General features: G+C 38.5%; 1 protein-coding gene across 1 annotated transcript in view; it reads right to left on the bottom strand.

Annotated features, from left to right (window-relative positions):
• adgrd2 (adhesion G protein-coupled receptor D2) overlaps nucleotides 1-15,486 on the bottom strand; it is a 30,114-nt gene that overhangs the window by 10,360 nt on the left and 4,268 nt on the right. The window contains exons 5-19 of the mRNA XM_026343825.1: nucleotides 15,258-15,380; nucleotides 14,176-14,270; nucleotides 13,475-13,765; nucleotides 12,050-12,161; nucleotides 10,206-10,340; nucleotides 9,795-9,903; nucleotides 9,085-9,190; nucleotides 8,945-9,000; nucleotides 8,619-8,745; nucleotides 8,408-8,511; nucleotides 8,024-8,126; nucleotides 6,657-6,810; nucleotides 5,233-5,366; nucleotides 3,894-4,009; nucleotides 970-1,090 (exon numbers count right to left, since the gene is read on the bottom strand). Coding sequence (XP_026199610.1) covers nucleotides 970-1,090; nucleotides 3,894-4,009; nucleotides 5,233-5,366; nucleotides 6,657-6,810; nucleotides 8,024-8,126; nucleotides 8,408-8,511; nucleotides 8,619-8,745; nucleotides 8,945-9,000; nucleotides 9,085-9,190; nucleotides 9,795-9,903; nucleotides 10,206-10,340; nucleotides 12,050-12,161; nucleotides 13,475-13,765; nucleotides 14,176-14,270; nucleotides 15,258-15,380 — 1,886 coding nt within the window. The remainder of the gene's footprint in view (nucleotides 1-969; nucleotides 1,091-3,893; nucleotides 4,010-5,232; nucleotides 5,367-6,656; nucleotides 6,811-8,023; nucleotides 8,127-8,407; nucleotides 8,512-8,618; nucleotides 8,746-8,944; nucleotides 9,001-9,084; nucleotides 9,191-9,794; nucleotides 9,904-10,205; nucleotides 10,341-12,049; nucleotides 12,162-13,474; nucleotides 13,766-14,175; nucleotides 14,271-15,257; nucleotides 15,381-15,486) is intronic.

Genomic DNA, 15,486 nt, shown 5'->3' with positions numbered 1-15,486 from the left:
CTCTGCACTCAGTTAAACTACACTAAAGGAGAGAACTAATTATCCCACATGTAGATATGTAGTCATCCCTAACTGATTTGTATGAGTTTATATTTTCTTGACAACATTATACTGTATTAATTACGCTGTTTTACTGTTTGCTCAGCTTAACCAAGCTGGATGTTTTACTACTATGAATCTTTATGCAACTTTACCCATATTCCAGAAAAGAGAGGAGTTTCAGGGTAGGAGATTTATCTGTGATCATAAATTACCTCTGTAATCTGATAAATACAGCTATAATGCCAGGTACAGTCTTTATTCAGGTCTTTTCCTAAAGAAAAACTGTGCAGAAATACTACACTGTTACCTCCTAACAGAAATAATGTAGTTTTACTTAAGTAAATACTAGAATGAAGAACGTTTACTCATAACAAAGTACCACAAGTCAAATTACTCCTTATTAGTTACAACACTGAAACCACCAAATGGTGTTAATGTTGTGGATGATCGGTGTAGTTTTGAATTGTAATTACGTAAATACTGTATTTGTGTAGCCATCACTGATGTTGCATTTAACATTAATCTATCTTAACCCTTTATGCAGTGACACCTCCACAATAATGTATTAGCATGTATTGGTTTGGTAATTATATTTTGAATAGGAAACAAAAATGGAATAGGAATAAATTAATTAGGCAGAATGCTTCATCATCTTTAAGAGTCTACTAGCAGCAGTTGCTCAGTCCCGAGAGCTCAACTAAAGGAGAAGTGAGTGAGCACAGGGATCATATGTGTCAGGGCAGTGATAACTGTAAAATGACTTTCTTGTGGAGCTTGTTTTGGACCAAAATAGCATTTGCAAAAAACCAACTTAGACCCCCTCTTAGAGCAGTGAGATTTTACTATTAGTGAGAAGGTTAGTTCAGATAACACGTTTGATTTGAATACAAAAAATGAGATTAGATTAGATACCATGTCTTTGTTTACCTGGAAAGCATTGAGAGCAATGAAGACATAGGCGACTACGATAGACAGATGGACCAACACTCCACACAGCCAGGTCAGACCCAGCACTGGCAGCAGGATGAGAACTGGACGGGTCACAGCCCTGCAAACACACACAGAATGCACATGCATGAATGACAAAGGCACAAAGAACGTGTGTATTGATTGCCTACACGTGCTCTCAGATAAAGATGCGTGAAGATGACGTGTACAGGGTGACTGAAACAAAACTTCACAGTGTTGTGTGACAGAAAGACCCAGCAAAGTGGAGTTTTCAAGGTATTTTGTTGGCATTTTCTTCTTGAATATTTCCTCCTTGAATCCTCCAGCTATAGATTTTACCGCCTACCACAACCATACTCCTGTTAGTTTGCAATCATCTTTTCAATGATCCTGGTGCTTATACGGCCAATAACCATTTCATGGGGCAAGGCAGAAAAGGTTGTCTTTGTTCAAACCACCATTGTTGTCACACTCCTGCACCTGGGTAGAGAGATTGAGTTTTCAGACCGCACTGTGTCTGCAAGGACAAAGCCAGCACTCACTTCCCTCTCTTCCCTTTTATTTTTGAAAGTCGTTTTCCCTCTAATCTCCTGAATTCACGTAACACTCTTGTGCTGGCACATACATCTACTTTCAGTCTGTTTTGTGAGGGAACAGAGAGATACAGCATGAGAAGAATGTTGCATTTTATTCAAGCTGAAACAAAAGTGTAAAATGAAATGATGAGTGTTGGGTTGAAGGACTACTTAGCGGAGTATAGTTTCTTCTTCTCCATAAGATATATTAACAACTACAAATTCTTCTGTACTGACCTGTGTATTAACCAGCACAACAAAAGCACAATAGTACTGACAGCATGTCAGTCCCCAAAGAACAATTTAACTTTGATTCATACTTTAAAATGAGGAGCCATCTAATCAAAGTGACCTAAATGAGTAAAAAACTCTTATCACTTCTGTGTAATACATGTTCTATCCGATTCAGGTGAACTAACCTTAAAATATCACTGAGTATGTAGATTTAGTCAGAAATTATTCTGTTGCACCGTACTAAAAATGTTTCTACTATCATCATGTAACCATAGCAACATAAACAGACCTGACACGATGAATAGTTAAACAGTGTTTGCACCTCAGCTTCTGACTGGCAGAAGCAACATATGTATATAAAGTTGCAGCAGGGTGGTTGTGGTAAACATGTTTTAAAAAAAACAAGAAAAAAACAGGAATATACATTAACTAAAATATGGTACTATTTAAAGGACAAGACTACATCCTGCGTCATCTTATTCCTCTACTCTATTCAATTCATTTTTTGTCTAAAAGCAATTAGCATGCTAATATGATACTCTGCTGCACACCAGTGGTGTTGAATCCCGATGCTGCTATATAAATAAAACTTAAGTGAATAGACTCAGTGCATGGTTCTGCTGCCACAAATTTAAATGGCAGAAACAGCAATGTCACATTTTAGACTGTGATAATGTAAAGAGTAAAATAACACAACGCTGCAGGACCATCACAATGGATGTAAGACAATTAAGATGTGGTTCAAGTGTAGACGTTTTGCTTTATTTTAAAAGGTTTCACAAAAAGTCTTTTACCATTAAGAAATTACTGCCACTTCAAGCAGAGTGCCTCAATTTTAAAGAAGCCCAATAATATTTGACATTTCACATGAAAAAAAGTTAATTGAGTAGGTGTACCCCATTCCCTATATATATATATATATATATATATATATATATATATGTGAAAAAGTTTCTCCTCCTGTTTCCCTTACACATATATACATATATATATATATATATATATATATATATGTAAGTGAAAACAGGAGGAGAAACTTTATGTTCCTGTCAGAATGATGCTTTACTGAAATCAAAACTAAAAGCAGATAGACCCACAAACAAGCAGCTACTGAAGGTGGCTGGTAAAACATCTCCAAAACATCTCCAGGGAGGAAACTCAGAATTTGGTCATTTCGATAGGCTCCAGATATCAGGCACTGACTGCTAAAGATTTTCCTATAGTATGTCGTAAGTTCATTTACAATTATGCCACTTTGTCCAAATTTCATCGAGCCTGGAAATGTAAGTACTTAGCTTCTAAATAGTAAATGCCATATTTTTGTGAGACTTTTTAAAATATTATAAAATACTGTAAAGCTGAGCACTTTGATCACATCTATACTCTATTTTATTTGATTTTAAATCCTTTGTAGTGATATATGGTATATGTATGAGGTCTGTGTTTTTATGGGGTGGCAGTAGCGCCGACATGTACTGTTTGGCAGCTGTCCAACCACAATTTCCTCAAGGGGATCAATACGTTTGATAAGGGGATCAAAGTATTTCATTATTATCATATAAAGGCAAAAGACAAAAAAAAAGTCATTTCTCATTGTCCAAATACTTTTGGACCTAACTGCATCTCACAATGTAATGAAAAATGCAGTTTTTAATATTAACCATCAGAAAGCCTTTCAAAGTTGTGAGGACCAGCACAATGCCCTCACAGCGACTCATAAAATGTGTCCCCACAATGTAATAAATCCATTTACCACACACACACACACACACACACACACACACACACACACACACACACACGCACACACACACACACACACACACACACAGTGTTGGGACCAGGTGTTAAGCTGATAAGCCCTTACAACTCCCACAGCAGACTCCCAGTCACTTACACTGTCTCTGTTGACTATACTGTAGCTGGCTTGACTGGAAAAGGAAACAATAGGAGTGCATATTTGTGAGAGACTGAGTGTGAGAGAGCGTGGGTGCACAAGAGAAAAGAAAAGAACTTATGAAAAAGAATACACAAAAAGCAGGAGGAGAGTAAGAGAGAGAGACAGAGAGAGATAGAGAAGCCATTGTGTCTCACCAGGTAAGGTCAAAGGTCTGCATCTTCGATGCTGAGCTTGGACTGAGCATCTTTGCTCGACGATGAGCACTGGAAACGGTCACCATGACAACCCGACTCAGAACAACTGCATTGACCTGCAAGTAGAGGACAACAGCATCAACATGGCCTCCAGCAAACACAAGATGTGTGGCTGCATATCCACTTGGCCTCTAGCTAACATGTAGAAGAGGGAACATTTTACTTCCTGTAGGAAACAGTATTCACTGCACTTTATTTCCAGATTAAAGGATAGAAAATGGAAAATAAAGAATTCTTAGAATGCTAATGTAGAATCTTAGTTTTAATCTAGAAGCCTGTTTGGGTGTTGTTTGAAATTTTTGGGAATGTTTGGATAAATCTGGTATTATGTCTCTATAAAGACCCCATGTAGGCTACTTATTCTATTGTTTCTGCTAAAATCTATTTTGTAAACCATATCATTGAGGTGTTGCATTTTCTTTCTCATAAAAAAGTGGCATGTTTTGAAGCTTTTATTTTTTTATCCATGCTTAGCTATCTAGCATGGATGTCTTCTCTGCGCTTGGTAAGGTACTGCTGTGTTTCTTGGCATGCTACAACCACCACAGATTAGTTGAGGTACACATGCAGGTACTGTATACATGCCTCTTTGTGTTTGTGCTAATTGCTAACACTAAGGGGACTCATTCACCAAAACTTTCATAAGTGTGTGTCATCAATACTACTAGCTGTGAGGAAGTGGAGCCACTTTCAAAGGTCTGGATGATGATCCAAACTGTCTCACTCAGCTGAGGAAACATTCGTTTGGATGGTCTAGAACAAGCCAGGAACTGTCATTTCACTTAAAAGCTGCTGTCCAAGTAAGAACCCGCTCCTCAAAAGTTTGCAGCTGACCACATGGACAAAGACAAAGCCTTCTGGAGGTCTCCGCATGGAAGACAGCAATGTTACCACTACACTATCCAGCACATCAGAGCTGACTGTGGAACCACACCGCAGACTAACATTAAGCTTTTGGACATCTACTCCCAGTTGTGACCTCAACCCTTTCAAAAATATGTGGACTCTTCTTAGTCAGGCTGGGTCAGAAAACTTAAAATTTGAACTCTGACATTTAACCAACTGCTGCATTTGCTGTGGGTGTAGTTTTGATGCCATATGATTGATATACAAGCTGTATAATGTGTGTTAACTTCATAAAACATAAAACATTAACTGAACCATGTGGACCAAATTCCTGGGCTTTTATTTATTTAAAACCTATACTGAACTGACAAAACAAAAAGTTATTTAAATTAGTTTAAATTAGCATACACACACAAACACACAGATTACGTACCGCTAAGACAAATATAACAGGTCCCACAAATGCCCAGATGGTGTCAGTGGTCACATTGAGCCAGCAGTGATCATCTGCCCTGTACTTTTCCACTGATATTGCCAATGTTACACCAACTATTAGAACAGGTAGTCCTGTAAAACAGTTGAAGAAACAAACATTAAGAGTGGTATTGCTGTGACAACAAAAAAGAAGTATGTTTACATTTATTGGAGCAGTAACAGCTGCAGAGTCAGTTGAAGACAATATTTAGTCTGTTTGGTTCTCTTGGTCTATTTAGTCTGAAGGGGAAGAGAGGGCTGAGAAAAACACCTGAATATTAAGAGTTATTCACACACTGTTCTCAGCTCATTATGCGACATAACACACAGTCACAGGTGGATTTGGGAACATGAACAGTAGCAGCTGCAGATAGTTTTTTTTTTTTACTAGGTTAAAGTTGGAGTGTGGCTTAATATCACACTGCATGATAAGGGCTGCAACTAAAACGTATTTTTTATGATTAAGCCGTGGATTTTTTGGATTAACTGTAAATGAGTGTAATCAACGCTGTTTAAGTTGATTCTGGACTATGATACGACATTTTACTTGTGACCTGAAATCATTGCATTACGCTCATCTCAGCAACCCTTCTCATCTTACAAATGTAAACTAACATCCAGTTATAATAACTGTTAGCTGCCAGTGTTATACAGTAACTGAGTTACTACTCATATATGAATTATGTGCAGCTTCTAAGTAAAGACAGGTCATGCATATTAAATCTGGGTGATATGAAGCTCTGGAACTGAGAAAAAAATGTTACAGCATTATCAGACATATCAGAAAATTGTGCATTACTGATGTTAACTAGCACACACACTGGTAAACAGTATACAGGTAATGTGATGTGAATTAAATCATTTCAGCTTTTCATGTGTCACATAAATTGGTTTCTGTTCTTATGCACGATAGTTAAATGGTACTTATTGATGACATTTAGATATGTGGCAGACGCTTTTATCCATGTGATAATTCACATACTCTAAGGTAGAGAAGCTATAGAGAATATTTAGCACCTGAATAAAAAAGTGGCTGGGAGCTTTGTGAGAAAAAGGGGTATGGAAGATCCTATAACTATCTTCTCAGAGTTTTTAATTTGCAAAAGGTAATGATAACACAGCCGGAGTTTGTGAATAAAGCAATGATGTACATTAATATGACTGTATAACACAGTAATGTAAAAACAACAACCATATAACTCTTAGCTTAACATATACATATACATGTGTAGTGTAGGATTCCAGCTCTATTGTTTACAATAGTTACAGTGGTGACTAATGTTAGATTTTAGAATTCAAACACATTAAATCCTCAACTAGAGCTAAGCGGATTACACATTATAGTCCAATTTGATAAACTGATAAAGGGAAGTGAATGTTTACCCCAGCCAATCATGTAATAGAGCTTCATCCTGCGATCCTCGCTGATGTTGACGGACACGACTTTGCTCCAGAGCAGCAGACCCTCCACCAGCATCCAGGAAAAGGACGCCATGAAGAAAAGGTGGAGAAGCGCAGTCACCACCAAGCATGCTGTCTGCAGGATTAAAAATTGTAATAGAAATAATAAAACTATTGTAATGATAGAATAATAGGACTACAGATACTAAGCTATCAATATAAAATATCAATTCAAGAAGCAAACTAATGCCGGTCCTTAACAGAAGAAATGTTGATACTGCTTACTTAGGGCAAACAGGAACACAATGCAGTGACTAATAATTCACATCACATATCAAATGTTGAAACTGAAAAATGTCTTTGGGAGAATATCTTACTGTCATTCAGTTGTAATACGTTCAGACTGCAGTTTAGTATTCTTGCTGAAACAACTAAGAGCTTCCCTGAAAAAGATGTGGTCTGGCACCATATGTTCCTTGTGTCATTTAGCATTAATGGAGTCTTTACAGATGGACCAGTCACCCACACACTAATGCACCTCCATACCATAATGGATGCTGGCTTTTAAACAGTGCATTGATGACATGTTGCATGGTCACGCTCCTCTTTAGACTGGAGGATGTGATAACCATGGTTTTGACTCATTGGACAGGGTATTTCCATACCCAGAGGAGGAGGCTGAATGGTTCTTATTAATATGTTTTAACACATTTTAACTTATATTTAGCTTTAACTTGAATCCATACAGCAACAAACTGTGTTCACTGACCAAGGCTTTCAGTGGTGTTTCTGGGCACATGCAGTGATGTCCTCTACAGAATGGTGTGTGGTTTTAATGCACACCTGAGAGCCTGAAGATCACAGCCGTTTGGTATTTGTTTTTGGCCTTGTGTCCTGCCTCCAGATAATTGTCCAGATTCTTTGAATCTTTTAATAATATTATGAACCAAATGTTCCCCAAATGATTTCCAATTTCATCCTGAGAAATGTAATTCTTAAATTGCTGAACCATTTGTCCACACATTGGACATTTACATATCACACAGCGTCCCAACTTTTTTCAAACCAAATTATCTCATAATCAACTTCATTAAAAGTTGCGTCTAAATCTATATTATTATTATTATTATATCTTATTTATATCAGGTAGTGAGTTAGTAGTGTCCTTAGTAGTGTAGTAATTCTCCAATTCTGCCTTAACCTAACCATGGTAATTTAATTATAGTATATCCTGGTCTCTGTATCCTTTACGTATTTTACAAGAATTTAGAAAGAATCTTTAAGGTAATTATTTTGAGAATACTCTACCCAGCACACTTTTGCTCAAATCTACAAATGTGGAGTCTCACCTCATTGGCTGATGCCCAGTCACTGCACATCAACAACAGCTCAGCAATACCCAAAGCAACAATCAGGTTCTTATGGACGGTGGTACGGTCTGATTTAGGTACACTACAAACATATACACACACACACACACACACACACACACACACACACACACACACACATCATTGCATGCAGAGAAATATGTGAGAAAATATGTGAGTGACGAAGTCCCAGTAGTTCTGAGGATTTTTCAAAAATAATTCTCTGTGGTGCTGTTCACATATCTTCAGAGCACAATTTCATTTTTTTTCACTGAATTTATTGATGTGAATGTGGCAGAGTTTATGAAATGCTTTTCACCCTTGGTGCTTTACAGAGTGCACTCTGTGACTTTTGTGACTCACCCCACAGCAATGAAGAGGATGAAGGTGAAGAGGAGGCCACACAGAGACACTCCACAGCCAATGAACGTCAGCACCTGCAGAGCTTTTTCGTTCTCTGGGCTCCTCTGACAGAGACACACACATGCACAGAGTGTGAGCTGTAAATAGCAGCATGTATCGTAGAGAGAGCCTACACAGAATCCACATTGCAAACTGGAGACAAGAATGTTACCTGCACTTCATAGACCTGCAGCAGCAATGCAAAATTGGTGGTGTGGTTGCAGTAGCATACAGTGTATCCATATTGTTTGGACACTACCTCACAGCCTTTGGTATTCCACCACCCACCAGCCTCTGGACTAGTTAGACACAAACAGCAAATACTTACAGATCTACATACACAAGGGAATGCCAAGAATGAAAACATTTTCCTATCGAAAAGTTTTGTAGCATGTATCACATTTTTTAGATGAAACAGGTAAGATAACCATGGTAATACAGAGGAATCTGAGACCTCTGAATTGTCCACGCTTTTTCAGAATGCTTATCAGGACTTACGTGAGATCAAAATCCCAGAAGGCGCACACTGGGCTGTACACAGTCCCAGTGGGATTCTGTTGGAAATACAGAATATATAATAAACACATCTAATGTAATAAAGAGATGCAGGATTTCACAGGTTGAGAGAGTTTACTAACCTGAACTCTGTGCTGGAGCTGGAAGCGAACTGCCATGCTAATTGGCTGGTCATCTACCAGCACGGTGGTGGATATGACAGAGGAGCCCAGGACAGTGCCCAAATACCTGATAATGTACAGTACATACACCAATCAGCCACAACAATAAAACCACTTGGCAGTTTTAATGTTGTTGTTGTAACAGTGTACGTTTACACACTGGAACAGTGTAGACAAGAAGCAAGTAACAAGGTAGAAAACAAACATTGAAATTATAAGTAAATTAACGAATCACTGACTCAACAACGGACAATCAATGTACTTTAATAGTGCTTTATTAACTGGACATTTCCCTATTGTCTGTGTTTTGTTTCATCAGTGTTACTCCACCGCCCCTTTAGCTAGAAAAAGCTAGACAACAAGTTCTATAAGTAAAAATACTTCTACCTTATTTTGTCATACATGCTTTTCCAGTGATGACTGTCAAACTCTCATTAATCCGTAATGTAGACAACAAAATCACAAAATGTTGGGGTAGAATTGTATAGGCATAATTAATATTTAGCATAAGTATTATAAACACAAAACATGAAAATATAATTTTTTCAACAGCTTTTCAAGAGCTCTCAAGTTGTTTGCTTACTGTTCCATAATATCCACTATAGAAAAAACATGCCATACTGCCACATGAAAAGAAATCAAAAAGCGTCCTGTTCCCACTTCTATGTTACCTCTGACTGCCGTCAGTGACTGTAGGAACCATGGTGATATTCTCCTCAGGATTGAAAAGAGGTCGCAGCGAGCCGTACCACGTGTTGACCAGGGTGACCTTCTGGAAGCCTGTGCATTCAACACAACAGCAGAGATGAAACCTCCTTCAGCTTGCACCAGGTTGCCGAATAAAACAATGCTACAGGGAAATGTAGCTGGGATCATGTATTGTTCAGGATAAAAACCCAACAATGTGCCTCCATTTGCACTTCACTGCAAGTCCTTGGCACTGTAAGTGGGTAAATGCATGATGCATTTTCAAGTTTGACATTAGTGCATTGTCCACTTTGCAAGACTTGCAAGGTAAAAAAACACTTCTCTGTTATAAGTGCAAGTGGAGGAGCATGATTGGTTTTTGCGACATTCACTACCGTTGGTATGGAGATCCTGTATCTTCTGTTGTGGCACTGAAATACAGTCGAGATTGGTGTTTTTCTCTGTCTCAGGCCCACAGAAGCTTGGTGCTGTGGATATTTTCTGCAGACTCTGCTGCTGCACCTCCAGTTCTTTAAAGAGAACAACAAAAAGCTGATTCACAGGTGCATAAATAAAATACATCTTAAGACAATTAAGTTGTATCATTAAGATTACAGATAGATTTAAACTGTATATATTTTCTATATCTTTTTGATGGGATATGATTTGATATTTGTGTCACGTTTGTTTTCTTGCTTTCCAATACAATACTCTCTGTTTGCCTTCTTTTTTGTGCTATTCTCCAGATGTTTTAATAAACACACTACAACCGTAATTGTTTGATTGATTGATTAACCTGAGCTGGAACAGAGTTACCATGGCAACTTCTGCATATTTCTCCTCGATTGTAAAAAGTCAGTACTTTATTTTAGCTCAGGAATGTACTCGATATTTTTCTTGCTAAAACCCTGTATAGAGCTGTGAAAAAGAAAACATAAGGAAAACACTGAGGTTGTACATGTGCTATGCTATGTAAAACATACCACCATCAACCCCAACACTGACGATGGACAACAAATGTAGAGGTGACAAAAACTAAATGTTAGCATTGGGAGCCACAGAAGCATACGGTTTATTGCAGGATTTGGGTTCCTACATTCCTATACTCATTTACATGTCTTAACCTTCACATTGTGTCTTAGTTGCACATTGTTACCAATCCTTGACTAGTGGTTTGGTTCCAGTTTGAACCAGTTTATCAATCTGATTCTGTGCAGTTTAGTCCATGACATACATTTCTGTCGACAGAAATGTATGTTTTTTTTTTACTTGGTGTATCTCAGTAAAACAGTGGATTATACTGTTTCTGTCTCAAACACATCCAAGCTGTCAGCCCCTCTTGTAACTTCTCTCTCCCTCCATTCCTCTGCATTGCGTAGTGTGTCCTTTTTTAGGACAGACTATGCATGGTGGGGTGGAGGTTTGTGGTACAGGTCCTGTGTATTGCAAGACAACTGCAGTTTCAATATCTGCTTCCTGTTGCTCTCATTTTCTGTCTGTGTTCTCACGTAGAAGTCTTCTCAAGAGTCTCCACTCACCCCAACTGGTTTCTTCTGTTAAAATGCGTTTGTGTTTTCTATATTATTGTGTAAGGTCTTAACTTTGCATTGAACTAAATTGAATTAACACTGTTTGTAGATCAGGCCTCTGTGTCTTAATAAGTGTCTTCTTAATGACATTTGTGACATGTAGACTACTTTATCTATGTTGAGAGATTTTGCATTCTGCTAAATTAGACAGTTAAGACAACTGCAGATTTGGTCTGGCGGCTAGAAGTTGGTGACATGCAAGATGATCAAACATAGGCATAAGATGCTGTTAAAAAGGTAAGAAGGCTTGGTATTGTTAAATATATTTAGTTCTGTTAGAGAAGCCAGTTAAACCTTTAGGGAGGTTGTATGACGCAGCTCAGACCATGGTGCCTACAATCTCAAGTGCACAGCACAAAAGAAAGCAAACCTCGACTAAAATTATGTTGAGCCAACGTCCAATCAAGCTGTGTTCAAAGCAGAGGTGCTGTGAGGAAGAGGTGCTTCTTTTATCAAATGAAATTATAATGAAATTATCCATCATAATTACCAAATATATATTTCAGGACCTTTGAAACTTGGAGACAACCGATATTAATCCCCTCATCTTACAAGTGAGAGGACAAACAAGTGTATTAACAATACATCACTAAATAATTTTCAATGCGTGTGTGTGTGAGAGAGAGAGAGAGAGAGAGAAAGAGACTTACTAATATTGGGGCTATGAATGATCAGGCAGTCTGTCTCAGCCATCAAGTGAGGGCTTAGGCTCGTCACCATGCGGTCAATATTCTTGACTACATCCATGGGGCCGTTCACCACCTAAAACACACGGAACACTAATCAGTAACAACACGCTTGCCCCTGTGCAGTACAGTTACCTAAAGCTAAAGAGGTCAATTTCAAAAGACCAGTCTTCAGTGTTGTTAACTGTTTGCCTGCATCTATGTATGTATGTTAGGCTGAAGAGGGTACATTGAGTTCAACAGATAGGCTTATGATGCATGGTACAATTGTGGATTTAGTCATTGTCTGATTTGAAACCCCTCAATCAGATTTCAATATGCCCATCTAAGAGCTGAGCCTTGGAGACAGAACTGGGGGCAGAGTGATGGAGGTTTGGGTTTGAGTACAGCCACAGTATTTCAGAATGCTGCTCATTCATTGAGCCTGGCCTTGGAGTGCTGAGAGGCCTGGGGGGTAGGGGTTGGTTGGAGTGCTAAGAGAAACACAACACTCGTAAGGCAATCTCTATACAGATCTATACACTCCACACACATCAATAGTGCAGAGACAGACGTGACAAAACAAACAAACAAAGATTAGAACTTGGTAATAGAATCTGAAAAGAACACTAGAACATGGGTTCCTGTGGGAATCATGTTGTTGTAAAGAAAGAAGGTGAAAATTGGTGATTGGATGATTGAGCAATATCTTCATCGTCTTGAGACGGACGCAGCCTTCCTTATTTCGGTTCTGTTTAATTCCTGGTAATTTCATCATTCTAATGGCAACAACCAGCTCCTCCAGCAGTGTACTGATGTATGCTGCCCTCTAGTGCATAACATTTGAAATAGCATATGTTATCTATCTATCTATCTATCTATCTATCTATCTATCTATCTATCTATCTATCTATCTATCTATCTATCTATCTATCTATCTATCTATCTATCTATCTATCTATCTATCTGTCTGTCTATCTGTGTATCTGTCTATCTGTCTATCTATCTAATTTTAATTTAGCAAAAGAGCAGGAGCTTAAAAGCCCCTGAGTCCTCAGTGTTTACTGTTGTTGTTTGGCCCTCCAATAGTTTTTTGATTAAATAATATCTGGATATGTCAGTGTTACTTCAGGTTTGCCATGATAGCTTATAATACCTACAAGAGTTTCAAATGTTTCATATACTTTGCATTTGTGTTTTTAAAAGGTCATCTTTAAACTAAATCTGACCTAGAAAGTTCTTTAATGCAATGATTATGCCAAGGCTCAACAGACTGACTGAGTGTCCTTGAGTAGTGACCTAAAGGATTTGCTCATGTAGATACCATAGGTATATCTTCTAACTAAACAGCCAATACTTGTAGCCTGGCTAAGAAAAATGAAAGAGGGCCGAGTACACAGAATATGCTACCTCTTTGATTTCCTGCCACTTGAGGGCGTTGTCCTCACTGATGATGCTGTCGGCCACTCTAATGAAGTCCTGGCTTAGCTCCTGAATGTTGTCATGGCTGTGGTTGGTGGCATCAGAGAGGGGCTGTGCAGGGACGTCAGCAGCCAGAGAAAGCAACTGGATGAGGGACACCATGTCTACTGGCTGCAGTCCCTCCTGCTGGGTGTCCTCTAAGGCCTGGACAGAGACGTCCAGCAGGGTGGACACCTCGGCCAAGCTGCTCACCCCTGATAGTTGCTGGCCCAGCACTGGCTGTCCAGTCAAAACCTGTTATTGTTGATTTGTTTATTTTTATTGTGAACAGTAGGACTACACTATGTAAATATTTCATGGGGATCCATGGTCAGCCAATGAGAATGCTCCATGTTGTATATAGTTTGGCAGACAAAATTTTGTGTGATAAATCTCATTAATCAATTTTTTATATAATTTGTCAATTAAATGTGATCAAAATGAAGAAAATGGAATCTGACACCATGAACACACCATGAAACATTTTTAGCAGAACTGGAAATGACTAGACTACTGCTAAATCTCTTTTAAAGTGTTTTACAGGATAGTAAGAGATTCTTTAAGTTTTTAAGACAGTAAAGACTCAGGAAATAGAGAGTTTAACACAGAGAAAGAAGCGAGAAACAAAGAGGAGAGTCTTGCATGGCAACCTGGGTTTTGTTGGAAAGCTTCATCAGATGATTCATGAAAGCAGAAGGCTGAGAGCTCTGAGATTCACTCATCAGCTTCATCTTCAGGTAGCGATCTGTGCCAAAACAGGACACCAGAGTGGATGATGTATGGCAAAATATATTGTACATTTATACTCCTAATCTTATGATTAGCTCTAACAGCCATGTCAACAGTCTACTTCCAAAATAAAATGACAAAGCTACTACGGTAGATGCTTCTTGCCAGGGTTAGGGGTTCATGTCCTCCATAAAGTCTGGGGGCAAAGACCCATGAATCCATTTATTCTGCATTCTACTGTTAGATTTGCGCTTTAGTTAAATTTGTCATGATCTATGTCTTTGTTTGACCGTTTTTCATTTTCTTGTTTCTCAGTTTTCTCGTGTTTTGCCCTCTCTGCTCATACCAACCTGCTCTTTCCTTTCTATGCTCCTGTTCATACACCTCTGCAGCCCTGATATACCTGCTGCTCAGCTTTCCTGACACACACACTTTGTGTTTTGTGTTCATGCTTTTTTGCCTGTCAGGTATTAAGTTCAGTTTCCAGTGTGTGTGTTTGTGTGTAAGTTATCTTCATGTAGTTTTCCCTCCTTTGGAATTTCTGTTGGAGACCTTTTAGTTCTTTTTCCAGCTTTTGTTTAATTAAATCCCTTAACATGGCCAGTAAAAGTTCTTTGAGTACCAAGTGCAGTCCATTTACCATTTACATCATGTACAAAGTATAATAATAAACATTTACATAACATTACTTCCAGGGTCCTGAAATGTGGGGTAAACACTGATGTAAGTTCTAAATTATAGCAGTATAGGAAAAGTGATTAAAATGATTTTTTTATTACAAATCTCAAATTATTGAGTTTCTTTATGAAAGAGCAGTGTTCAAAGATGATTATTTGATCGTTGTCATCATGCATTATACAGAGAGATGTTTCTGTCATTTCTGTCTGATATGTCTCACTCCCCTCCCCTACTTATCACTAAATGATAAGGTGTTTTCTTAGTCAATATATCCAGTACAGCCAAGAAATCTAAAAAATGTCAGTAATCAGTGTTGGAGTCTCACCTCTCCTGCTGCTGCAGATGAACGGCAGCAGATCAGAGCAGTCTGTAAAGCTGAACAGTGGGAGCTGATCTGACCAGCCCCGCAGTGTTCTGCAGCCCTGCAGCTCCATCCACTGGTGACCTGCTGCTCACACATTAATACGATCACACAGCCAGACAGAAAGAAACGCACAACAGGACACAAGTCAGCTCGAGCACTATATAAATGTCTTCACTTGTAAAAAAGCTAG

Source organism: Anabas testudineus, chromosome 9 (assembly GCF_900324465.2).
Source record: "Anabas testudineus chromosome 9, fAnaTes1.2, whole genome shotgun sequence".
Taxonomy (NCBI): Eukaryota; Metazoa; Chordata; class Actinopteri; order Anabantiformes; family Anabantidae; genus Anabas; species Anabas testudineus.
Note: the sequence above shows the minus strand (reverse complement) of the source record. Positions and strands in the feature narration are given on the sequence as shown.